This window comes from Carassius auratus, chromosome 15 (assembly GCF_003368295.1).
Source record: "Carassius auratus strain Wakin chromosome 15, ASM336829v1, whole genome shotgun sequence".
Taxonomy (NCBI): domain Eukaryota; kingdom Metazoa; phylum Chordata; class Actinopteri; order Cypriniformes; family Cyprinidae; genus Carassius; species Carassius auratus.
The window spans coordinates 12168201-12194769 of NC_039257.1; the positions used below are offsets into that span (position 1 = coordinate 12168201).

General features: G+C 39.2%; 1 protein-coding gene across 1 annotated transcript; it reads left to right on the forward strand.

Annotated features, from left to right (window-relative positions):
• Positions 1–13102: 13102 nt before the first annotated feature.
• LOC113115115 (alpha-2-macroglobulin-like) lies at positions 13103–26267 on the forward strand. The gene is made up of 35 exons (XM_026282415.1): positions 13103–13246; positions 13421–13601; positions 13706–13862; positions 14510–14562; positions 14676–14696; positions 15092–15257; positions 15349–15433; positions 15503–15620; positions 15725–15845; positions 15933–16042; positions 16131–16298; positions 16391–16624; positions 16736–16948; positions 17039–17188; positions 17695–17829; positions 18079–18154; positions 18831–18954; positions 19306–19531; positions 19602–19728; positions 19807–19928; positions 20027–20078; positions 20157–20240; positions 20321–20497; positions 20597–20672; positions 20831–20987; positions 21077–21151; positions 21231–21393; positions 21482–21675; positions 21757–21969; positions 22090–22208; positions 22393–22474; positions 22640–22732; positions 22826–22931; positions 25985–26061; positions 26226–26267. Exons 1-34 carry the CDS (start codon positions 13161–13163, stop codon positions 26023–26025), a joined length of 4305 nt encoding a protein of 1434 aa, XP_026138200.1. The 5' UTR covers positions 13103–13160; the 3' UTR covers positions 26026–26061; positions 26226–26267.
• Positions 26268–26569: the final 302 nt, after the last annotated feature.

Below are 26569 nucleotides of genomic sequence, written 5' to 3' on the forward strand. Positions count from 1 at the left end.
CTAGGGTTAGTTAGCCCAATTTGCAAAATTATGTCATTAATAACTTACCCTCATGTTGTTTCAAACCCCTAAGACATCAGAGGGTCATTTAGAATTTTTTGAAGCATCGAAAATACATTTTGGTCCAAAAATAGCAAAAACTAGACTTTATTCAGCATTGTCTTCTCTTCCGTGTCTGTTGTAAGACAGTTAAAAACAAAGCAGTTTGTGATATCTAGTTCGCGAACCAATCATTCGATGTAACCGGATCTTTTTGAAACAGTCCACCAAATCAAATTGAATCGTTTTAAACAGTTCGCGTCTCCAATACGCATTAATCCACAGATGAATTAAGATGTTAACTTGTTTAATGTGTCTGACACTCCCTCTGAGTTAAAACAAACCAATATCCCGGAGTAATTCATTGACTCAAACAGTACACTGACTGAACTGATGTGAAGAGAGAACTGAAGATTAACACCGAGCCGAGCCAGATAATGACTCGTTCACGAGTCAAGAACTGTTTCTGTCAGACGCGTCCGATTCGTGAACCGAGGAGCTGATGATACTGCGCATGTGTGATTTAGCGTGAAGCAAACCGACACAGAGCGTCTGGAACCGAACTGATTCTTTTGGTGATTAATTCTGAACTGATTCTGTGTTAATGTTATGAGCCCAGGTGCAGTCAACGCCAATGACGCCATTGCATCGAGCGCAAAAGAATCGGTGAACTGTTTTCTTCAACTGGTTTATTGAATCGAACTGTCAGAAAGAACTAACGTTACTGGTCATCCGAAAACCGATGCAACCGGTTCTTGACTCGTGAACGAGTCATTATCTGGCTCGGCTCGATGTTCATTTCTCTCTTCACAGCAGTTCAGTCAGCACGCGCAGTCTTCTTAATCGCTTGATTCGCTCAATGATGTGCCAACTTCATCAAACCTGCCATCTACAGTTCTGGCAGTGGTTTGTAATGGAATGATTCGTAACATTATTATAATTGTAACGAGTAACGATGCAGCACATAAAAAAAATATCGGAGTAAAAGTATTAAACTCAGCGAAAATATGTACCGAAGTAAAAGTGGAAGTAGGAGAAAAAAATAATACTCTACTAAAGTACAGATACCGCCTTTTAGTACTTAAGTACAGTAGTGAAGTAGTTCTACTTCGTTACTATACATCTCTGAAGTGGGGTGGAGTCCAAGCCAATCGTCAGTATATGGGTTTTTAATAAAATCAACTAGTAATACATCAAACTACAAATCACACAGAGTAAATATGCATACGACAATACAAACATTAAGCTTTATACAAGACATAACGGAATCCAAATAAAAGAGAGAGAGAGAGAGAGAAAATAGAATGAGATCACATAAGGAGCTCAGGTATGGAAATCATAGTCAGTAACTTTTGGAAGCCAACAACGATCAGATCATAGCAACAATTTAAAGCAGCATTTAAATCTCCATAGAAAACTGATACTTGCATGGCCCAGTGTGCGTGGCGTGAGATCGGCATCGAGCGTGTGAGCTTTGCGCGCTGTTCCTTTTGAAAACAGCGGCCGTGTGCCAGAGGCCATGTGATGCGCGTGCACGCTGCGCTGGATCTTGGCGTGAGCGTGGAGCACGTGGTCCTTTGTTCTGTCCTCGCGCGGTATTTGAAAGGTTCAACAAACAATGTTCCAGAATTCGTCTTCCTTGTGTGGAGAGGCGAATAGTTGAATAAACTTAGTAAAGAAAAGAAACAACAAAAACGAAAGTTTCCAAAGGAGCCATTAAAATGGCTTTTTCTCTCAGCCCCTGTGCTGAGGGGGGGCTTGCGCTATGAGCGCGGCCGCGCCGAGGGACTCGCTCAGGAGAGCAGCGTGTTTGAGAACGGGGAAGGAGAAGAAGAGGAAGGAGAGGCGGTTCGGTCGATTCTTATAGCTTGAAATGGTTCACGCCCCTTTTTCGAGGGAACATCCAATGAAAGTCCGCGATCTGAAACGGAGGGAAAAGTTCCTTTGTCTCTGTGGAGACAACCCCCTGATGATTTAGGGCTTCTCTGAATTAATAAGTAATTCGTAATTCCAGGTTAATATACATTTTTCATTACTTTGCTCTAGATAAATGGGTCTGTCAGAGCATGACGATTAGAACAGTACTAAACATCATATATATGGGGGAAGTCGTGGCCTAATGGTTAGAGGGTTGGACTCCCAATCGAAGGGTTGTGAGTTCTAGTCTCGGGCCGGACGGAATTGTAGGTGGGGGGAGTGCATGTACAGGTCTCTCTCCACCTTCAATACCACGACTTAGGTGCCCTTGAGCAAGGCATCGAACCCCCAACTGCTCCCCGGGCGCCGCAGCATAAATGGCTGCCCACTGCTCCGGGTGTGTGCTCACAGTGTGTGTGTGTGTGTTCACTGCTCTGTGTGTGTGCATTTCGGATGGGTTAAATGCAGAGCACAAATTCTGAGTATGGGTCACCATACTTGGCTGAATGTCACTTCACTTTCACTTTCACTTTCACTTTCATATATATGTGATTAAAACATGAAGTTACATTCAAATGCAGAATTACACATATTTAAAGATTAACACACACTGCTAAATTGCAGATAGTCCCAATTTATATGGGAAACATCTAATGTACCAAAAAGGAATACGTAATACATTTATAAAACATAAAAACAAAAGGGTAATGAATACATTCCATAGAATGCATTGGGGAGAAGATTTGGCTTCTCTCCTCTCCTGTTGTCCAGCGTGGTCGTAAAGTTTTACAACCTGCAAAGGTGGGGGTTACATACACATGACTATTTGAGAAAGAGTTAGGCTGAGGAGAACATTTCCACTTTTAAGTCAGCACTTTAACCATTTACCCAGGATTAACCATTTTTATGCAATACACAAACATTAAAAATACATATTAATAAGGACTTCCAAAAGTAAGGAACTTTACGAAAGGTTTCCTTTTGTGTATGTTGGAATGTGGTTGGTTTAGTGTCTCCTTTGAGGCTCGCCCACGTGACTCTGGAATTTCTTGTCGTAAATAACTGTCACTTAAGGCAGGATGTGGCCGACTTCAGGGCGGCCAAAATGGTGAATTATGTAAACAACGAAGGTCCTTGTTTACTCACGTTCTGGTCTTTTGCTCCGAACGTGTTAAGAGTCAGGAATTCACTAGTATGGACAGATGGCTGAAATACCATCAGCTCATTAGTGTTACATCCACCCCTTTTCCATCGGATGAAGTCCCTGTGTGGACATCATCGGATGGCAATCATCACTATGGGCAGATGAAAGGTGGATCATGAAGGCAGGTAGTTCAAGATGGTCAAGTAGCAGCTGGGTCATGATGACAGGTGGTTCCTGAAGCCGACGATTCAGCTTGATGGGGTTTCGGTGTTGTCTTTGACTTGGCACCCCCTTTCCGGGGATTCCATCGGAGACCTCCAGCCACAGTTGTCGTGAGTTTGGCTGTAGAGGTTTGCATCCGTTGAGTATCCTGTATAGGATGAAGGTCACGCAAAGAGTCAGGGCCGGACCAATGATGGTGGAGATGCACCGTGCAGTGTCGGGAGCAGTCCAGAATCGGACCGCAGATGACTGGTTCAGAACGGGCTGTCGAGGCTGTGCTTGGAGGGCTGTGTCGACAGGAGTAATGTCAATGTGTTGGGTGGTACCTTTAAGTACTTGGTCAAGCAGGTTGGCACGGGTGGCGGTGTCATGCTGGTCGTAGGTCAGCTGGCATGGTGATGGTGTAAGACAGCACAGTTAACCCAAGGCTTAAGGGTATCATGTATGGTGGGGTTTTACTCATGGTTAGGCTGTCTTTGGAGGAGCTAACCTCCCACAGCATGTCTGTTGTTAATGCTGTAAACAGCTGAGTCTGGGTAAAGTTCTTCTGGAAGACAGTAAACAGTGGTTTCAAGGAGTTTACAGTCTGGTTCGCTGCATTGACACTGGACATAACAATGTTAAACATTCTGGTGGCAGCAGCGGCTCTAAGCAAAGCTCCCGGGAACTGTTTGGAGCGGTGGTGGTGTCCACTTAACTCCATTTGTGTAACAGTCACTTTCTCATGTTGGCTGAACATGTGTTTTACATCGGCCTCAGTGTGTGTGAGGGAGTCCTCTCTCTATCGGAACCTTGTACAGCTGTATTCGGTTACAGTGCTGGGGTAGTGTGCCCTGTCATCGGTAGTCAGGAGTCTCAGCGGTTTTCTCGGTGGCAGCTGTCCTCTCTTTGGCTGACAGCACGGCATGGCAAACCACAGCAGCATCCTGGTACAGATAATAGGGAGAGAGAGAGAGAAAGGGGAGAAAGAAACAAACGAGGGCTGTCTTTGGTTGGACAGGGCAGCCTCTTTGCTTAGTGGGCGGCGACTGGGTTTAGCTCGCCCTCGCCCATGTTTTGCCACATCTTGCTGCTGGCATGACGCTTGCTTCAGTGTTTTGTCAGTGGCTCTGGTGCTGCGTGGTGCAGCACATGCTGCGTCATGGAAATATATTGCCATTATCCCCCTTTTGCTCCGTGGCATTACACGCCCTGGCATTGTGATGTCAGACGGTGCACAACCCACAATATTGTTCTGTGCACGCAGCATGTTTTGTGTATCATGCAGTGGTCTGGGGCTTTGGTTGTCAGTGACTGTAGACTGGTTGCCAGGGTGGATGGAGGGGTCTAAGAGGTGGTAAAGCAAAGTCATTATCGAGGTTTCAGAAGCCCGCATGTCCGCTATGTTGGTCTGTGTAGACAACGGAGCCAGCGTAAGCGGTTCTGAGGTAGGCAGTTTAGCTAGTAAAGTTCTTATGCTGTGTGTAATCACTTCAACCCGGAATGTGGGTGGGAGGGTTGGGAGTGACCACAGAATGTTGTTAAGTGTGCCAGTTTTGGCAAGGGTGTCAGTGTGATCTTTAAAGTCCTTGTCTAGACTTGGTAGCTTCAAGTGTACTTTTACCTTCTTCCAGTACACGATCACATTGTGTGTTTTTGTGATGTTATCACCTTGCTGGAACAGGTGTTGGTGTTTGACATGCTTGTTGTTTGCAAGTGTGAGTCCGAGTTCCACACATTCAGGTAAGGATTGGAAGAAACCCAGCGTGTGGTGTAAGGTTTGACCACATTGCAGGTTGAGCCGAACAGCAACCCCTTTGGTGTAAGATGGTACCACCGTACCCTGTTTGTTGACTAAGGTACAGAGGCATGAACTTGAGCCTGTCGTTAGGGCGTTGTACTCATGGCTGGCTGCTGGGGTTCCCGTGACCTCTGTGACCTGACCGTCTGGCTCTGTGGGAGTTCCCGTGACCTCTGCGACCTGACAGTCTGGCTCTAGCAACCTGTGTGGCTGGAGAGAAAGAGGTTCTCGCACTTGAGCAAAGTCTTTTAGCTGTTTGAAGTTCAGAAAAGGGTCACAGTGTTCTAGCAGGTCTTTGTCGATGAGCAATGTATGAGTGTTCATTGGTGGGACATACATGGGATGTATTAGACTCATCGTGGTGGATTGTCAGGTGAATGGAAACAACCTGTTCAAACTGGATGTCATCCTGTCTGTACACCTGTACATTCAGTTCATAAGTTTGAGGTGCAAGAGTTCGATCTTGTCTCTTGGTGTCTTTTGAAAAGGTGAGATGAGATCACCATCAGGTTTAATCCTGTGTCGATCAGGTCTTCCCTGTTGACTCCTTTTCGGCCCACCCCCATTTTGACAAGGCTGCCCAGGAATGTTGGCATCAGGGCAGGTGTGACGATCGGTGGGTGGTGAGGACCGGTCTTGTGTAGCTCGCTGCGAAGGCAGGTAGTCAAAACAGCATTTTCTGGTACCTTATGTTTGTGGTACCTGGTGTGAGGACCTGTGCTGTCTCGTTCAGGGTGTGCAGCTGTTGACTGTTGAGCTTGGGTGTTGTTGTCACTTTGTGCTGTAACAGTAAGCTCTGTGGTCTGTAGATGACGGGCAGTGTTCTGGGTGCTTGGCTCATCTTCCTTGTGAGTTTTCATGTGAAGAAGCACTTTCAGCACCCTCAGGATCTCTGCTGTCTCAGACGTGGCTGCACTGTGCTGCCCTCTGCTGGCTTGGAATGGTATTGACTCTCTGTAAAAATGTCTGTGACTGTGGTGTTGTAGGGCGCCATCTAGGGTTAACTCCAAGCAGTGCTCAGAAACAGAGACTTTGTTTTTTTTTGTTTTTTTAACAGTCTTGTAAAAAGCTTGGTGCAAGCTTTGTGGGCTAGTTCCGTAACTCTTGTGTAGTCCTGTTACGGGGACACGCTGGGACTCTGAGATGAAAACTCCAACTGGCATGTAGGTTTAGGAGGAACAGAGTTTTTAGGTTGAAATCCTGTTCCATACCTGGTTCGTTGCATGCTCCGAAGTAGGTGTTTCGTAGCTGACTACAGAAAGTCTGTGGGTTTTCAAATCGGCCCTGTTTGAGGTCCATAGCAATAAGAAGCCCATGGTCTGAGTTTGGATCAGAGAATTCAAGAATCAATGTCTGTAGCAGTTGCTGGTAGTACGCTTTGACAGTCTCTGGTTGCCGATCCAGAAAGCAATGCACATCACGGCTGGACGTGATTTTTAACAGGTACAATGTGTTCACATCTGTCACGCTAGCGACAGTTTGCAAATGAAAGTCAATGGCTTGTAAAGAAGCATGAACGTCATGTCCTCCTGCAGGATCTGGATTGAATGTAGAGATGCTTCTGGCTAGCTTGTGAAGTTCTCTGTGAGCAGTGCAGGGTTTAGTGACATGCGTTCTCTGGAAGGCTTCTCTCCCCTCCGTTGTTGACAGATGTTCTTGTAAGCTGGCTGGTGATTTCTTGAGCCGTGAGCTTACACCCCCTTTTTCAGCTCTGGGTTCTTGGCTGAAAGGGTTGGAGTGGCTGGCCGGGAGAAACTTTGTGGTGTGCGTTTCTCCGATCCAGCCATTCTGTAATCTGTGAGATTGTCTCAGTTCTGTGTGAACATTGTCAAGTTCATCTTGGAGCTTGTCTCTCTGCAGAGTAAGCTTGTTGAATTTAGCTCGGGCCGCTTGCCAGTGAGTTTTGCAGGCCCAGGTTTTATAGTCTCTTTCTTTCAGTTCAGTCTCTGCTCTTTTTAGGAGAGCGCCACCTTGCTGGAGTTTTTTGTTGAGGTCTTTTCGGGCTTCTCTCTCCAGCTGTTCTCTTTGATCTGTGTCGAGGCGAAGATCCTGCAGGGCATTGTGAAGTCTTTCAACTCCTTTCTGTAGCTCTGGATCTGTATCGTCCTCTTTCTCGCGCTGGTTCTGGGTCTCGAGGAGGAGCTGATCAAGATGACTCTGGGTTGGGGCCTGGTCCTTCCAGGCCTCCTCTCGGCTCCGTTCACTGAGCCGTGCCTGGGTGACGAGAATGTGAACTAGGCTTCCGAAGATCCTGGCGAGTTCTCTGTAGTAGTCGCTTTTGGTTGGATCTTGTGCCCTCAGTTCATCTAGCTCGGTGTCTAGTTGCTCTGGGTGCTGCAGGTTACTGGCGTCCTTGGGCAGGAAGGGGGTCGTCACTGCTTTCAACCATGTCGAGAGGTGGCCCCCGTGGACTGCTGGACTGGATACCTGGAACATCCTGATTCTCTGTCGGTGAGAGAAGCACAGCACACACACACACACAAAAAGACCAATGCAAGTTCGTTCTACATTTAACGAGCTATATTCATACGGGCTGTGCCGTTTATGAGAATTTTGGGGCTAACTGATGCAAACAGTCAGACTGTTAAGTAGCCAATTAACTTGGGTCAACGAAGGACCTGAAATGGAGATTTGACAGGCAGTAGCCTAGCGGGTCGTGTGATGACACCGGCTGCTGGTTGTTCTATGATTTAACTTCGTTGGTGGCTCACAGGTTACTGTGAACACTTAAAATATATCCGGGGGAATATCTAATATTCTGTGGCTTATAATAAGTGGATGGGTTTTATCATATTGGGTTCACCTGGGTGAATTTAAGTCATTCAGGTGGGAACCAGTGGCTTGGTCAACCTCTCCGGTGCTCCCCAAACACTCAACCGCAGTGTCCCCGGTCCTCCGTTACTCTGGCGTGTTGCCGTCTCGAACGGCTTGTGACTTTTAGCACAACCTTTGGAGTGCCAAAATTGCTGATGTCTCTTGAGACAAGAGGAACCGAGTTTCACTGGCAGCCAGTATCGGTAACACCGGTCGGGCAGCCTTGCTCACTGGAAACCTGAGATGACTGTCCAATCACCGAGGGAGTTCTACAATCAAATACACAAAGGATGAACAAAGGAAACTTAAAGTTTAACATCAATTGAGTAACTATATATGTAGCGAGGAAAGGTAACAGCTTTAACTAATAATAATAAAACAAAACAAAGGAATTATGATAATAATTGTAATTATCTAAATAACCTAAGTCAACAGAGAGAAGAAAAATAATAAACATCAAATTACAAGACAGGAATGAAACAAGGTAGAAGGAGTAGCTGGTTTTCCCCACAAGGGGGGGGGGGGGGGGGTTGTGTACTGCTTCTCTGTCTTTAACCTGCTGAGCAGAAAACTTAATTCAAATTAAAAATTCAAAACTGGTTTAAATCAAAATTTAAAATAAGCATGTATGAATTAAAGGAAAATCTGAATAATATCCTATAATAACCCATGATAGCTTGTAAGTTATCATTAATGATCATGAAATTAATCAAACAGGGTGAGATTAATCAAAAAGGGTAAAAGTGGACATGCAATTCAAAACAGAATGGAAAAGACAGAGGTCTGTTAGTCGATTTAACAGGAGACTGCCACTAGATGGCTTACCTTCTAAGTAGGTCAATCAGTGGTCGACCTGAAACATCTAGATTTCCACTATTAAACAATTACATTTTAATTCAAATCATGTTTGAACCAAACTCAAAGTAAATGTAAACAGTCAAAGGCAGGGAACATTCTTTTGTTTCCTTGTAATAATATTTGCACGAGCAAAGCTGTAAATGCAAATACTTAATGAGAATTTAGACATCTAATTCAAATACATCACAGGGGATTATAAATTAGCAAACAGAGCACATTATCTGAAATGGCCACAGGACGGCAGCTTTGCACTCATGCAAGCTGGAATCAGAAAGCAGGGCGTACCCTGAAATTTCTAACCCACGCGTTCCCTCTGGTGTTCAGATAGAGGAATTACAATTTCAATATGACTTCGAGTTATCTGATCGTTTGTCAGGCTGATTTTCTGCATCAAAAATCACAAGTAACAAACCAAAGGTTTTAATCTCTGAGGTGCTATATTAACATAGGGTTCACTTCCAAAACACAAATGTAACAAAAACAGGAATTTTCCAACTGTTGACATAGCACTTATGATTTAAATGTTTTAGGTTTAAAAATCGGGTAGCTAAGCCAATTTTAGACCAGGAGTTTTTATCGTTTATTTTTTTTTATATCATGTGGTTTACCACGAATTCAATAACAATATTTAATAAGCAAGGCCTTTTTGACTGAATCAGAGGAACATCGCTCATGTTCAGATTTACATGTTGCAAATAATAAAAGATTTCTTTATCTTTTAATTATTCATATTAAAATGTTCTCACTGTAAAAAGATTTTGGTCTTTCTTAACATGATACTTTTAACATTATACTGCAGTTTACTTTCATTAAAAATAACAGTGACTATACTGTTAAGTTTCTACAAATACCTAGCGCGCTGACTGACCAGCCTTTTGCCTCAGTCAGTTGAGTGAGTTTGCGTATTGCGACTTATCTCACAAGTAACGTTACATAATTTCATAGCGCACGTGCAGACATTATTAAAAACCATATACACAGATTGATTGCTCACAAAACGAAGTTTGAAATGCACGCGTTTCCTCCTCCATAATGTAACAACAATGAGTTTTACAGAATAATTAACTCAAATGATATATAGGGAATTTGAATAATTAATCAGGAATATGATTAATTTATATCTCAGATGACAGTTACATTAAATTTGATTGATTATGAAAAATAGCTCAATTGCCTATACCGATAAATAATCACAGGGCATTGTAATTTACTCATTAATATGTCAATATTCCATTCTTCATATCAATTGTTGTGATAGCTCTAACTGTAAATTACTGCAAATCAAACAGCGGTTTGTCCAGCAAGCCACTGTTGACCTATCAATTTTCAATAAAGTTATCACGCCTTATAATTCAAGGAAAAATATTCTCTGGCCATGAAAACATTATCCTATCCTTATGATAAATTTAGTTTCTAAATTTAGAGCTTGTAGCTAAAGATCAGACATCTCAGTGACTCGTAATGTAAGTGGGGTGGAGTCCAAGCCAATCGTCAGTATATGGGTTTTTAATAAAATCAACTAGTAATACATCAAACTACAAATCACACAGAGTAAATATGCGTACAACAATACAAACATTAAGCTTTATACAAGACATAACGGAATCCAAATAAAAGAGAGAGAGAGAGAGAGAGAGAGAGAGAGAGAGAGAGAGCCAGCATGTATGGAAATCATAGTCAGTAACTTTTGGAAGCCAACAACGATCAGATCATAGCAACAATTTAAAGCAGCATTTAAATCTCCATAGAAAACTGATACTTGCATGGCCCAGTGTGCGTGGCGTGAGATCGGCGTCGAGCGTGTGAGCTTTGCGCGCTGTTCCTTTTGAAAACAGCGGCCGTGTGCCGGAGGCCATGTGATGCGTGTGCACGCTGCGTTGGATCTTGGCGTGAGCGTGAAGCACGTGGTCCTTTGTTCTGTCCTCGCGCGGTATTTGAAAGTTTCAACAAACAATGTTCCAGAATTCGTCTTCCTTGTGTGGAGAGGCGAATAGTTGAATAAACTTAGTAAAGAAAAGAAACAACAAAAACGAAAGCTTCCAAAGGAGCCATTAAAATGCCTTTTTCTCTCAGCCCCTGTGCTGAGGGGGGGCTTGCGCTATGAGCGCGGCCGCGCCGAGGGACTCGCTCAGGAGAGCAGCGTGTTTGAGAACGGGGAAGGAGAAGAAGAGGAAGGAGAGGCGGTTCGGTCGATTCTTATAGCTTGAAATGGTTCACGCCCCTTTTTCGAGGGAACATCCAATGAAAGTCCGCGATCTGAAGCGGAGGGAAAGTTCCTTTGTCTCTGTGGAGACAACCCCCTGATGATTTAGGGCTTCTCTGAATTAATCGGGGAGTTCTAGCAAGTTCGTAATTCCAGGTTAAAATACATTTTTCATTACTTTGCTCTAGATAAATGGGTCTGTCAGAGCATGACGATTAGAACAATACTAAACATCATATATATATGTGATTAAAACATGAAGTTACATTCAAATGCAGAATTACACATATTTAAAGATTAACACACACTGCTAAATTGCAGATAGTCCCAATTTATATGGGAAACATCTAATGTACCAAAAAGGAATACGTAATACATTTATAAAACATAAAAACAAAAGGGTAATGAATACATTCCATAGAATGCATTGGGGAGAAGATTTGGCTTCTCTCCTCTCCTGTTGTCCAGGGTGGTCGTAAAGTTTTACAACCTGCAAAGGTGGGGGTTACATACACATGACTATTTGAGAAAGAGTTAGGCTGAGGAGAACATTTCCACTTTTAAGTCAGCACTTTAACCATTTACCCAGGATTAACCATTTTTATGCAATACACAAACATTAAAAATACATATTAATAAGGACTTCCAAAAGTAAGGAACTTTACGAAAGGTTTCCTTTCGTGTATGTTGGAATGTGGTTGGTTTAGTGTCTCCTTTGAGGCTCGCCCACGTGACTCTGGAATTTCTTGTCGTAAATAACTGTCACTTAAGGCAGGATGTGGCCGACTTCAGGGCAGCCAAAATGGTGAATTATATATATATATATATATAAGCAAGTATATATTGTAACAACAATGAGCTGATGGTATTTCAGCCATCTGGAACCTTCAGTAAAGTGAAAACACAATAAAACACAATACTGTCAATTACATTCAGAACATTGGAAACACTGACTATTAGAAAACCTCTCTCTGTTGCTTCAGAGGCCATAGCATACTAAGTCCAACTCTCAATAACCTTGGCCAAAACAATAAAGAGTTCAACATAAACTGTTGCACCAACAAAATAATATATAGTTCAACATAAAGTGTAAAGTCCACGCTAGCTGCTATATGTTTTGCGTTGAGGTAATACTTGAGGCTCGATGTGCTGCAGGCTGCAGTGATATGCGGAGCAAACGCTAGTTGGTGCTTCAGTATAATCGGTCCGCCGAAACAAATCCAGTGAGAAACGTTCCGCGGTGCAAAAATAAGTTATTAAAAATGCGGGATTTTTTTTTCTGTAATTAATTAATCTTAGTTAACGCGTTATTTTTTGTGTAATTAATTAATCTCAATTAACGCGTTAAAGTCCCGGCCCTAATATATATATATATATATATATATATATATATATAACTTGTTTAGGTGATTTTTCAATATCGTGGTATGCCAGTTTCAATTCTCATATCTGGCACACTGCCTATGTCTTGTCCTCACTCAGTTTAAAGTTGCTTCCACACAGCTGAGGTCTTCTGCATTTTTTGTTTTCTCTTCCAGATGAACTGTATCATGACGTTCATGATTTTCCACTGTAATTTTATAATGCAGCTCTTTGGAATGTAATACAAATGCATAATTTTAATGAGCTGAGGTTTCAGAAGCTATATTAGAAGAGGTCAAAGGATTTGCAGATATGAAGAAACATTTACTCTGTGTGGGTGTAGGGGATTCTTGACCCTTGATTGTTTGTTAACTATGGAAAGAGCCCTAGGAGTATTTTGTGTGTGTGTGTGTGTGTGTGTGGTTTGTTCAGATGATGATGATGTCTATATTTTACCATTTTCAGGGTGTGTTTGATAAAAACTATATAAAATAAAATCTAATAATAAATAAAAATGTTCTCGTATAATGTTAAACTGTCAAATGTTTTGTAAATATCTATATAAGTATTTATTACGTAATGTGTCATTTATATTTAGCTGCATAAATAATCATTTTAATATTTACTGTAGCACAGATGTATTTTTCAGGTTTTAGTAGTGCTTATATTGCACAGGTTTTCAAACGTTATTGCCTACATGCATGGTTGAATCATTAATCAAGTGATCAATATAAATGTTTTTGAAGGACCACCTTTAGCATGCGACTCCTTTTATAAGAGACGGCTCAGTTCATGTCAAGACCTGGATATCACTCGTCATCATGGATCTGAACATTAGCCCCTGTTGGAAACAGCTCCTTCTGTTCTCTCTCCTTCTTGTCTGTGTCAATGGACAAATGTCAGGGCCGTAAGTATTGCTTCTATAAAATTTTTATATATAAATTATCTTGATGCTTTTTCTCGTTTAAAAAATGGCCAACTAAATCAACACATTAACTTTGATGTTTTGCATTAAAATCCATTTCAGAAGAAAAAAAATCATACTACTCAAAATGATTGAATGCTTATGATATCTTTACAGATCTTTCATGGTGACGTTTCCTGCAGTGATCGAGTCAGGATCTGAGGCCAGACTGTGTGCAAGTCTTCTCAAGCCCAATGAAAGCCTTGTCATGAACATTTATCTGGTTGATGATAACCAGAGCACTTTACTGCTGCAGGAGAAAGCTGAGGAAGAGTTTCACCGCTGCTTTAACTTCAAGGTCTGCCATCAGCACATTACAATAAATACATTTGTTTCATCATCTAGTTTTTTGAGATAGTCTGTTTGCAGAGGTTGTGAATACATGATAATATTTCTCATCAGGCTCCTCTGATAGAAGCAGAATCTGTTCAGAAAATGAAGGTAGAACTTCAAGGAGAGTCTTTAAAGATATCTGAAGAGAGAAAAGTCATGTTCAGACCTTACCATCCTCTGACCTTTATCCAGACTGATAAACCCATCTATATTCCAGGACAGACAGGTGAGCTGTGAATTGTTCAAAGTAAAAAAAAAAAAAATGTGAATGCTGATGTCATCATACGCCCTCCTTGACAAAGTGTCAAGTGTGTACAGTGTAAAATGATGCAGTGCTTATAAAAAAAGGTTCCCAATCATGTGCCTCTTTATTTACGAGCTTCGGGCAGTCACAGATATACTGTGCATTGTATAAACAGTCGTTTTAGCTTTTGAAATAAAAAATGTTAAATGTTGATGGAAAACACGTAGGAAGAGTGTGTTTTATTCTCATCTTTTTAGTCACCATAAACGTCCATCCAGGAAAAACCTGATAGTACAGTCTGCAATAAAACGAGGATGTGCAGAACGGGAGCCGTTGTGTAAACAGGTCGTCATGCTAGTGTATTCTTGCAGTCAATGACACTGACTCCACAAATATGCAAATAGAACATTAAACTCAGGACTTAGAAATGCACAGTGTGAAACGTAAGATAATGAATATAATCTTGAGTGAATCATGAGCATCGAAACATTTTAAGCAAGATCAACCAAGACTCTATTCTGGACAAATTGGATGGTGCAATCAGGATTAGCAGTCCATTAGATCTGAAATATTGGTTATCACAATAAAAACATTATAATTATGTTTATCACACATTTTTGTTTTCACAGTGAATTTTAGAGTTGTTACCATGGATAAAAACTTTTCACCGCTTGATCAGCAGGTTGTGATTTATTTATCTCTTCTTTATTCTTAAATATGTTCAACACACAAACATGTTAGCTTTAATCATGTAAGTTTTATAAATGATTTAATTACACTTTGCTTTTCTTACAGTATAGTACAGTGATACTTGAGGTAAGAACACAAACCTTCTGTATTCATGACAAGCACAACACTGACTTTTATTTTTGCAATTATTGTGTTTTCAGTAATTATCAATGTTGCAGAGTATTTTAACACTGTTGTGGGTTGTTTTTCTTTTTTGTGGGTTTAAGTGACACCAATACCTGACATTTATCCCCCGGCATGTGAATTTTATTATGGGAACATCGCTAAAAAATGTGTATTTTACCCTCTGAAAGTTTTACAGGGGGACCCCCTGAGCTAATTTTGGGCTAGCTTTGAATATTAATTAGGCAAGTTTTATTGTGAAAACCTGGCAACCCTGGTAATTATGTATTTGTTATTTTTTGGGCAGAATATGTGTAGTTGGCTGTTACTAACTTCACCTTGTGTTTGGTATTAAATAGGACAGTAAAGGTAACAGAATTGGTCAATGGAAAAATGTTTCTTCAACAAGGTGGATTTTGCAGCGTTCTTATGAATTAAACCCGGAAGGCTGTCAAGGCATATACAAACTGAAGGCTTACATTGGTGACAGGATGATATCACATGATTTTGAGGTGAAAAAATATGGTAAGTCATAACAAATGCTTTGCATTATTTGCATGGGACAAGTTTCATAAAAAATCCTAATGTGATTAATAATAAATTTCTACCTCTGTAGTTTTGCCTAAGTTTGAAGTTACTGTGACTGCACCGAAGACAGTGAGTATAGATGATGAGTCAATGGCAGTTGAAGTTTGTGGAAAGTAAGTAGCAACTTTACTTAAACATATTAAAAGCATAAAGTCCATCTTTGACCTGTACATGTTTTACAGATACACATACGGGCAGCCTTTATCTGGTAAATCATGGGTGAAAGTGTGTCGTAATATTCAACGCTACTCTTACTGGGGTGATAAACACAGTCCAATATGTGTGAATATAACCACTGAGGTTTGTCAGTGCAGTACCAAAAGTGGCATGTGGCATTTATTTCCTAAATCCAGATTATTAAATTACTATAATGTATTGTGTTTATGTTCATTAATTTCCATTAGATGAAAAGGACAGGCTGTGCCATCCATACCTTAGATCTATCTGCCTTTTTAAACTCCACATATGAGAATCAGCTGGAAAATTCTCTTCACGTTGAAGCAACAGTCACAGAAGAAGGAACAGGTGAACTATTAATAACTGAAATGAGTTTTAAAATCTGATTTCATTAAAATGCAAGTTTCACACTCACAATCTATTTGTATTTCACAGAAATTGCCATGACAAAATCTGAAACTATTTCTCTCACTTATGAAATCGGCAAATGCACACTTACTGACCTGCCCAAAACATATGAACATGGATCAGTTATAGAAGGAAAAGTAAGTGTAAAATCAGGTTGTCTCAGTTCAACAGCATTGATTGATATGTACAGAATCATTTATTCCTTCAAAATCTTGTTTTAAACAGATCAAACTTTCAAATTTCAAAGGCGCACCAATACAAAACAAAGTGGTTTATCTTTTGGAGGGATCCTGGTCCTCAAAACTGCTCCTAAATCTCACTACAGACAGCGATGGACTGGCCAGCTTCTCTCTTAATACATCTAGTCTTCCTAAAGAAGACATTAATCTGATGGTATGACAGTTGCTGCTCATCCAACAAGTGTTTGATCAGTTAATATTTTGATAACATAAAAATATTGGCGCATTCTTTTTCTTTTTTTCCAGGCGAGTGTGTATCCAAAGTTTCATTATTATGGTTACAAAACACCTTCCTTCTCTACGGACAGAAAAACAATTCAGCTTCTCCGGCCTGTCACTCCATACACCCCATCATTAAGTGAACTGATCATAGAAAACATTGAGCAACCATTAAAGTGTGATGCTGAGTTTACAGTGACCATCAAGTATTATTTTATTGGAGAGACTGCTAAAGACTTCAAAACTGACATTGTCTATATGGTGAGAATGTGCAGAATGTACACTGATACACTGTTGAATTCATTGTTTGTTAACAGTATTAACTGGCTGCACTGGTCAGTTTGTCATTGGAGTGTCATCTGTCTGTTTCAGGTCTTGTCCAGAGGAGTGATCGTTCATCATGGATATGAGAACGTTGAAGTCAAGTCTTCTAATGGAGCAGCAAGTGGCACAATGTCATTCAAACTGTCTGTTGGTGCAGATCTAGCTCCTGCAGTGCAGATTCTGGTCTACTGTGTTCTGCCCAGTGAAAATGTTGTTGCTCGTAGCACAAAATTTGACATTGAAAAGTGTTTCAAAAACAAGGTATGAAAAAAAAGAAAACCCATCAGCCCATTTACACAATCACGGTCATTCTGATTTAATACTGAAAACACCCTACTGTTGTCATCACAGGTTTCTCTGCAGTTTTCTCCTGCTAGAGCAGTTCCTGGTGAGAAAAACACTCTTCATCTCTCAGCTCAGCCTGGTTCACTGTGCGGCCTCAGTGCTGTAGATCAGAGCATCCTGATCCTGGAGTCAGGAAAACGTCTGGATACTGACAAGGTGTAAAGGCTTTAAGATGCTAGCGTCTACTATGTTCATCATTATTATTTAAAGGTTACAATTTTTACGCAAAATAAAGTTCATCCATTTCAGCATAAAAAGTACTCCACGTGGCTCCAGTGGGTTAATAAAAGCCTTCTGAAGCAAATCGATGCATTTGTATCAGCAAAATATCCATATTTACAACTTTATAAACCGTAATCTCTAGCTTCCGCTATCAAACATGTATTTACGAAAGAGTGGCATTTTAGCAGATGTTGTAGGATGTAGGTAAACGCAGAACGTGCAAGTACAGAGGAGAGAGCAAAACAAAACACTGATCACAAATTAGAAGATGGAGGATTTAGATATAAGCCAAGAGATGACTGTTTTTCTTTTGCTATAATTAAAACTAGACTAGCAGAGAGACTAGCATATTCTGAAACGCCACTCTCTCGTGAACGTGTACAACAGTTAGCAGACTCTAGAGATGATGGTTATTTATTGTGGATGTGCTCTCATCACAGATCTTTAATATGCTGCCAGTACAATCAGTATCAGATTATCCTTACAGCGTTGAAGATGAGCAGGAGTGTCTGGGATGGCAGATTGTGAGTCTCCATCGAGCTGAACCGAAAGACAAAGCCTATGAATCCTTAAAGGTAACAAATGGATTAATATGTGTAACTGCAGTAGATTAGGTGAGTAACTACATGCATAAATATATCAATGCACATGCTTAAAATTCCTCTTAGTTTATATATATATATATATATATATATATATATATATATATATATATATATATATATATATATATATATATATATATATAGTATAATTTTTATTTGTTGTTTTTTTGTTTGTTTTTTTACTTCTGTTACATGTGGTTCATCATTGCTGTTGGATAGAGTGTGGGTCTGAAAATGGCAACAAATTTGGCTGTGAGAGTCTCTCTGTGTCGAGTATATATTGAAAATTTTTTAGGTAATATTTGTTATATATGTATGAGTTCATTCAGACATCCATTTGCTATCAATAATTTAATATGACTGGAATTCACCACTATTAACCAATTTTTCACTGCAAAAGCACATATGTATGACTCTTTATTTGTTTTGAGATTATGGTGACAGTTGTCTGATCTGTAAAATCAGAGGTTTTCAAAATTTGTGACATCAAAGAACTGCTCGAAAGAGCTGCACCACCCAAAATGTAAAGGACAATTTATTCTGTGAGAAAAGTGTAAATGTATGAAGATAACATGTTAAAGTTTAGTTTACTGGCTTTTATATTCTTATTTTACTTATTATTATTATACTTTGGATTATGTTGACAGTGTATCGGTTTCTTCACACTATTTGATATGTTAGATGTACAAAGCTCACTTACATTTTTGTTAAATTCAACTTTTTTATGTATAAATTATTAGGCCCCATGATTTAAATTAATAAGCATATAAAAAAATTGAAATAAATAGTTACAGTATAAACAATACAAGATATTGTAGGGTTAATGTTGTGAACACAGAATACAGTTTAGATATTTCAGAAAGTATATAATGTGATAGAGATACAAAATTGTGATTTTGTACAGTATTTGTGTACAAAATTGCTACATGTCCTGATTCAAGTGTCACATCTTTACCTGTGCTTTATTTCAGTTGATGATTCAATATCATATGATTCTGAAATGGATTTGAATATGAATGAGGGAGACTCTTCAGTTGAAGTGACAGTTCGTACTTTCTTTCCTGAAACATGGATTTGGCAACTTGCTGCAGTTGGGTTAGTGACAATATTTTGATATATATTATATATATTTGATATATATAATATTTTAACATAATTTAATATCATATTAAAACCACAATAACTGTAATGCTTCTTTTGGCACTGCACATCCAATTAGTTTTTGTTAAGAATACATAAATTCACATGTAAATGAATGTGTGAATTGGACTGTTTTAGATTCATATAAACACAACTTTCAATAGATTCATTCAGATTGATGAAAATTAGACAAACTAGAGAACTACTTTGAATCAGATAGTCAGTGTTTTATATCTGTGCTGAATGTTGTAAAAGCAAAACAGCATCTTAAAAGGCCAATCAAATACTTTTGTAATATCAACACAGGGACTCTGGATCAGCACAGGTTCCTGTCACGGTTCCTGACACCATCACCACTTGGGAGACGGAGGCCTTCTGTCTGTCCTCCAAAGGTCTGGGTCTGGCTCCTCCTGCTCAGCTGACAGTTTTCCAGCCCTTCTTCCTGGAGCTCTCTCTGCCTTACTCCATCATCCGTGGGGAGATCTTTGAGCTGAAGGCCACTGTCTTCAACTATCTGTCCAAGTGCATCATGGTGAGACTTCAGACTCAGTCTTATCCAATCATATCAAATATGCCACTAATCATGTGTGTTTGATTGACAGGTTAAAGTGACTCCAGCTCTTTCCTCAGACTACACTCTCAAAGCCTCCTCTGATGAACAGTATTCATCCTGTCTGTGTGCTAATGGAAGAAAAACCTTTAAATGGATTCTCACTCCTTCTGTTCTTGGTGAGTTTTCCAGTCTGAATCATTGTTTCTCTGTGTTTGTGAATGTTTGTATCTTCACGTACATGTCTTGTGTTGTAGGAGTCTTGAATATTACAGTCAGTGCAGAGGCTGAGTCGTCCCAGACTGTGTGTGATAATGAGATTGTGAGCGTGCCAGAGAGAGGACGCATTGACACAGTCACACGAAGTCTGCTTGTGCAGGTCAGCGCAGGTCAAACAGCTCTCAGACGTCATTTCTTCATGATCCTAATGCTGCTTATGTCAGTATGATGTGTTGATGCTACTGTTTTATGCTGCAGGCTGAAGGAACTGAGAAGACCGAGACCTACAGCTGGTTACTGTGTCCAAAGGGTTTGTCTGCAGACAATATTTAGCATTATAGTGTTTCTCTGCTGATCACTGATGTGTTTCTGTCTCTCTGGTTCATAGGCGACAGTCTCTCAGAGGAAGTGGATCTGAATCTTCCTAAAGATGTGATAAAGGGATCAGCAAGATCCTCTGTTTCAGTCATTGGTAACATTTACATACACAAGCAGAAATGAGGAGTTTGTGTTTCTAAAATGTTTAGAGTTTCACTGGTGTTTGGTTTTTAGGGGACATACTGGGTCGTGCACTGACAAATCTTCACGGATTACTAAAGATGCCGTACGGCTGTGGAGAACAAAACATGGCTATTCTTTCTCCCAATATTTACATTCTGCAGTATCTGGAAAACACAGAGCAGCTCACTTCAGCCATCAGAGACAGAGCCACCGGCTTCCTTAAGAGTGGTGAGAGAAATGAGTCAGGTCAAGAAAATAAGTCTTGACACTTTTGACGTCAGACACACTTAATCAACCTAAACATTTAATCACTATCAAACTTAACAGGATACCAGAGACAACTGAACTACAGACATACTAGTGGTGGATACAGCACATTTGGACATGGAGATGAGAATACATGGTAAATATTTGTAACTTTTTACTCTCACTTTTTCCTAAATAGTTACAAAGTTAAAATATTAAGCAGATAGGTGGTATTTATTTTTTATATTTTATGTACAGATTTAATCAATTAAAACAACGAATGATATTATTTAATTTATAACTTTAAAACACCAGGTTGACTGCCTTTGTCCTGAGGTCTTTTGGCAAAGCGCAGAAATACATATTTATTGATCCACAAATTATTCAGAGTGCAATGGATTGGTTAATAAGCAGACGGGATTCAGACGGCTGTTTTATCCAACAGGGAAGTTTGTTCAACAACAGAATGAAGGTGTGCTATTGGTCACTAAACATTATCACAGAAACAATCTATCTGTAACAAAAATGTTTTACTTAATGTTCCTCTAATATAAACTGCAGGGTGGAGTGAATGATAATGTGACTATCACAGCCTACATTACTGCATCACTACTTGAACTAGAAACTCCAGTAACAGTAAGTTCATCTACAGGAAACACAGTATAAACTCAGAAAAATTACGCTCCCAGCTGCTGTTTCTCTGTTTTTGTCTCAGGATCCTGTCGTCAGTAAAGGTTTGTCCTGCTTGAGGTCTGTCATTGAGGATGTCAAAAACACTTACACCACTGCTCTGCTCGCCTACACCTTCAGTCTGGCTAAAGACACAGACACTCAACAGCAGCTTTTCAAGAAACTGGAGGATGTTGCTATTTCAGATGGTAAGATATTTGTTTCTGATGACTTTCTGTTGTCCTATATGACTATACTTTTTTATACTGGTGTCTCTTTTGTCCATGTGTCCTAAAGGGTCTCATCTCCACTGGTCTCAGTCTGCTTCTGCTGATGACTCTGATTCTCTGGCAGTGGAGATCAGCTCATATGTGCTGCTAGCTGTTCTCTCTGCTGATTCACTCACTACAGCTGATCTGGGCTTTGCTAACAGGATTGTCAGCTGGCTTGTGAAGCAGCAGAATGCCTATGGAGGATTCTCCTCCACACAGGTGACTCAAACTACTCAAATCAAACACTTGATTGCTGAATAATGGGTAAAAGACACATTACTGAACACATTTTTTTCTCAGGACACAGTGGTGGCTCTTCAGGCTCTGTCTTTGTATGCTACCAAAGTGTTCAGCGCTGACGGCTCCAGCACAGTGACTGTACAGTCAGCAGCAGACACTCACCACTTTGATGTCAATCAGGACAATAAGTTACTGTACCAGGAGAAGCAGCTGCAGGACGTCCCAGCCAAATACAGCATTGAAGTGAATGGCTCAGCCTGTGTGTCTGTGCAGGTCTGTAGTGCATTCAGCTTCATTGACTCAATCTCGCTCTTTTTTTTCTTAGCATTTTGCTGCTGTTCTGTTATGATATGAATCGTTTTTTTTTTTTTTTGTTCATGTTGACTCTCTCAGGTGGCTCAGTTCTACAACATCCCGACTCCTACTGAAGCTAAAACACTGAGCATTGATGCAAAGATTGAGGGAGATTGCAAAACACTGGGACAAAATTTCCTTTTGAACTTCACTGTCAAGTAAAAACAGATTTAGATTTTTTTTATGGCTACTGTTTCTTTTATTAAATATAGATACCTCTTTAGTGAATGCCTAAAATCATTAATTCCTTGGATTAAAAAAAATTATGCATTTGCTAGTTTAAGTGTATAAGTTGTGCTCCTGATTCTTTGTGTTGTTAGCATTAAATTTATCTTTTTTAAGATATCATGGTCCCCAGGAGACGACTAACATGCTGATTGTGGATATTAAACTTTTATCAGGATTCACAACTGACACATCATTGGTGAGTTCAGGTGCATAAAATTATTTTGCATTAAGACAAACATTTTTTACACATTTTTAGTACAAACTTTTTTTATGTTAGCTTTACTTTGCAAAAACTGAAGAAAAAAAAACACTTAGTCATCATCATCATATTTTCATACTAGTAATTCTATTTTCCCTATAGCTTAGAACGTCAATTGGTTCAGCAGTCCTTGCTCAGAAGTATGTGGAGCGGGTCGACACAAAAGAAGACCATGTCCTAGTTTATTTAACAGAGGTAGATAAATAATAACAATTATAAAATTAGTTTGTATTTAATAATTTCCATGACTAGTACTGTATATATGTATTTTTGTTTATCCTCTTGCAGATTCCAAAACATATTTCTATGAATTACATGATGCAAATGAAACAGGTTCTTCCAGTGAAGAATCTCAAGCCAGCCGTGGTCAAAGTGTATGATTACTACCAAACAAGTAAGATTTTATTTTAACATTCAGAAATAAATGTAAAAGTACACAGTTTAATGCCATTTTGATTAAATAAATAAATTACAAAGCATGTAATTCATAAACTCTTTACTTCTAATATTGTACCTTGTCTTTTGTGTTTTTGACACAAAGCCATGCTGAATTAACTTACCATCAGCTGGCATGCTCATTTATTAATCATATTACTTCACTGCGTGTGTGTGTGTGTGTGTGTGAGTGTGTGCATGCGGGCGTGTGTGTAAAAACTTGCTTTACTACAGTGAGCGATAAACTTTTTCAGTAACACCTTATGATAACTTTCATTAATAAATAAAAAATTGAAAACAAATCATTACTTAATATATGTTCACTTATCTAATGTGTTTGTCTTTTTTAACTAATGAACATTACCAAATGATTAACAGATCATTATTTTTTGTAAATTGAAATGCATACAAATGTCATTAAACTTTCAATTGATGTGATCATGCATGTTTTAAAAATCTTCAAATGATTTTGACTGATAGTTTACAATGATTAAAAGCTTCATTAATTAACCATTTACAAACGTTATATAATGCTTAACTGATCATTAGTTATTATTCACAAATGTCATTTAACTTTCAATGCGTTAAACTTTAAGTTTAAAAAACGTAAGTAGAATATGCTAATTACATTTGTCTTTATTTTAGATGGTAGTTTAAGCAAGATTATGCAAGTTTTATTTGAAAACGTTAGATAGTAAATAAGACACAATTAGACAATATTTGAATAAAATAATAATAATGAGAAGAAATACATATTTGCAACAACTGGTAGAGTGCCTAATGCTGCACGCATGCGCACTGTTGTCAAGGTAACATTTGGTCAGTCATTCCCTTTGCCAAGAGAGTTCCAAATAATTATATGAGACAGTAATGCCCTACATCCTTCCAAAAAACACAGTTTAAGGGCTCTCCCCATCGAAGGGGGTAGAGGATAGGGATACTCACTTCTGTTTGGAATTCGCCCATTATAAAACAGATAATTCCGTTCCTTGATTCTGATTGGTTGACCCATGTTCGAAGCTGTTGTAAATTAAACTACAAACTGTAATGTATTCAAGTGTGATACATGATGATGTAAGTGCATAACATAAAAAAAAGCATGTGACATGTAAGAACAAGGAGGTAGATAAAACATGAGAGTTCTAGAGTCATAGCGTGTCATCTCATTTAATGATTCAAAAACAACAATACATAAACATACACCTTTGTTTACTTCTGTGTGATGCTCAGCAAACACTTTGTTAGAACCCCAACTGTTTCTGAGGAACTACATAGCTGCGTCCCAAATGGCGCACTATAGACTATTCATTCATACACTATGTACTTATGCATTATGAACTCAACCATGTGGTGTATGAATTATATAAAGTTATTTTGTCATTCATAATCAGAGACTGATAGCCCTACCCCTTCGCTAAGTAATTAAAGCTGTGACAGATGAGGGCATGAAGTGTCCAACATTCCACACTTTTTCTTGGTTAGTTAAGTGCATCACCCGGGGATTTAAAACATAAAAAAATATAATGCTTACAACACATTTCGTGGGGGTGAAAGTGAAAGTGACGTAAGATTCAGCCAAGTATGGTGACCCATACTAAGAATTCATTATCTGCAGTTAACCCATCCAAAGTGCACACACACAGCAGTGATTATACACACACACTGTGAACACACACCCGGAGCAGAGGGCAGCCATTTATGCTGCAGCGCCCGGGGAGCAGTTGGGGGTTCGGTGCCTTACTCAAATGCACCTTAGTCATGGTATTGCCGGCCCGGGACTCTAACCCACAACCCTAGGAGTCATACTCTCTAACCACTAGGCCATGACTTCCCAAAACAAACAAGCATAAAAGTGTTAAATAAAAACTATGAATATGGCAGGTAGAGAGAGAAATTTGAGTGATAAATAATCAATGTCTAACCTGATGAAAAATATTAATTCAATGTTATACGTTATATTTCAGCTGCAACAACACTGTAAACTTTTTTAATGATACATTAAGTCATTAACTTTTAATTGCATCATGCAAACACATGAGCAGAGTTCTCAACATGATAGACCCACGACTAGCAGATCAACGTGCCTCTTCATTCTCTCCAATACAGTAGGAAATAAAATTTAAATGGAATGAAAAATAAAAATTTGGATGATGTTAACTGAGAAAAGATGACTGAGAGTGCAGTTTAAACAGTAACGGAATGCACGTTACTAAGCAACAGAGCAACCGTTAAAGAAGCAGCTACGACAAAGTAGTAGTGTATGTCCCAAAGCTTGTGTGCTCTTCTTCTACATGCTCAAAAGTACAAATTCAATGTTATAAATTCACAGTAAATCACAGCTTCTTAGGGCTTATTGCTTTAATTATAGTCATATATCTGGTCTGTTTGATGTATAGACTTCTATTATTTGCACATCTTAAATCATTTATTAATTATTTGTTAATGTTTTTGCAGTATCCAATCTAAAGTGGAAACTATTTATCAATTGTAAATGTTTAAAAACATTTACTTATCATTAATACCTTTATGAGCAGTCATTTCGATGGCAAAAATAACCAGAGCTTACCAAATTTCACATCTTCAAATTGATCCCTGTACACTGCTGACCAGTTCCCCGACCTTAAACTTTCCTGTACGACCAAACCTGTCCCTAACTCTAACCGTATCACACCTCAACAGCAGCAGTTGTGCGTAAAAAAAAGCTTTTAATCATTGTATAAGATCTGATAAAATATCGTTGTCCATGATGTCCATGATATGAATTAGAAGTTTAATGACATTTGTTAAAATTTTACACGAAAGGTTAATTATTAGGTAATGTTTAATACATGTATTAATAAACATTAACAAGCACATTATTTAACTTTTCTAGATATGAGAATATATACGAACTAATGATTCATTATGCATTACATAACGTTTGTTAATTATTTATTAATGAAAGTTATTATAAAGTGTTACCACTGCTATTCTTCTCCTAATTTGTGTGTTGATGTAATCTTCTTCCTTCAGGTGATCAGTCAGAGACAGAGTACTCCTTCCACTGTCAATGAGGTCATGACCTTCAGTTCTGCAGCTCATAATACTATGTGAGCACTTATTCTCAGTGGCTTTGGTTTATTTCATTTTCCATTTGCATTTTCAAATGTGTAATCAGCGGCACTGACAATTTTTTGTAATTTTTTTCTTGATCTTATTATAGAAAATTATGAAACCACCAAAAATATTGTACAATAAACTGTAACGTCTTCAGAACATCCCAGGAAAAAGCTGCTCTATAAATCTATGCTGCCTTAAAAAATCGATCAGGTGAAGGAGACAGGAATAGAAGCTGACATTGGATTCAGACATGCCTTGCTGCCTTCCTACCTTGGAATGCATCCTCCAAAGGCATCATTTTTCAGCTTTCGGGTGCAGCCAGGGATAAAGTGCTTCTAAATACTCTTTTCCTAAATCCTCTGTTCTAAAGCCTATGACCAACCAATCAAAATTAAATCTTGAAGGACATTTTTATTCTCTTATTGGACTGCAAGGAGGCGAGGAATGAATATGAAGGAGTGAGGAAGCATCCAGGAGAGCTATGAGTGAGAATGCATA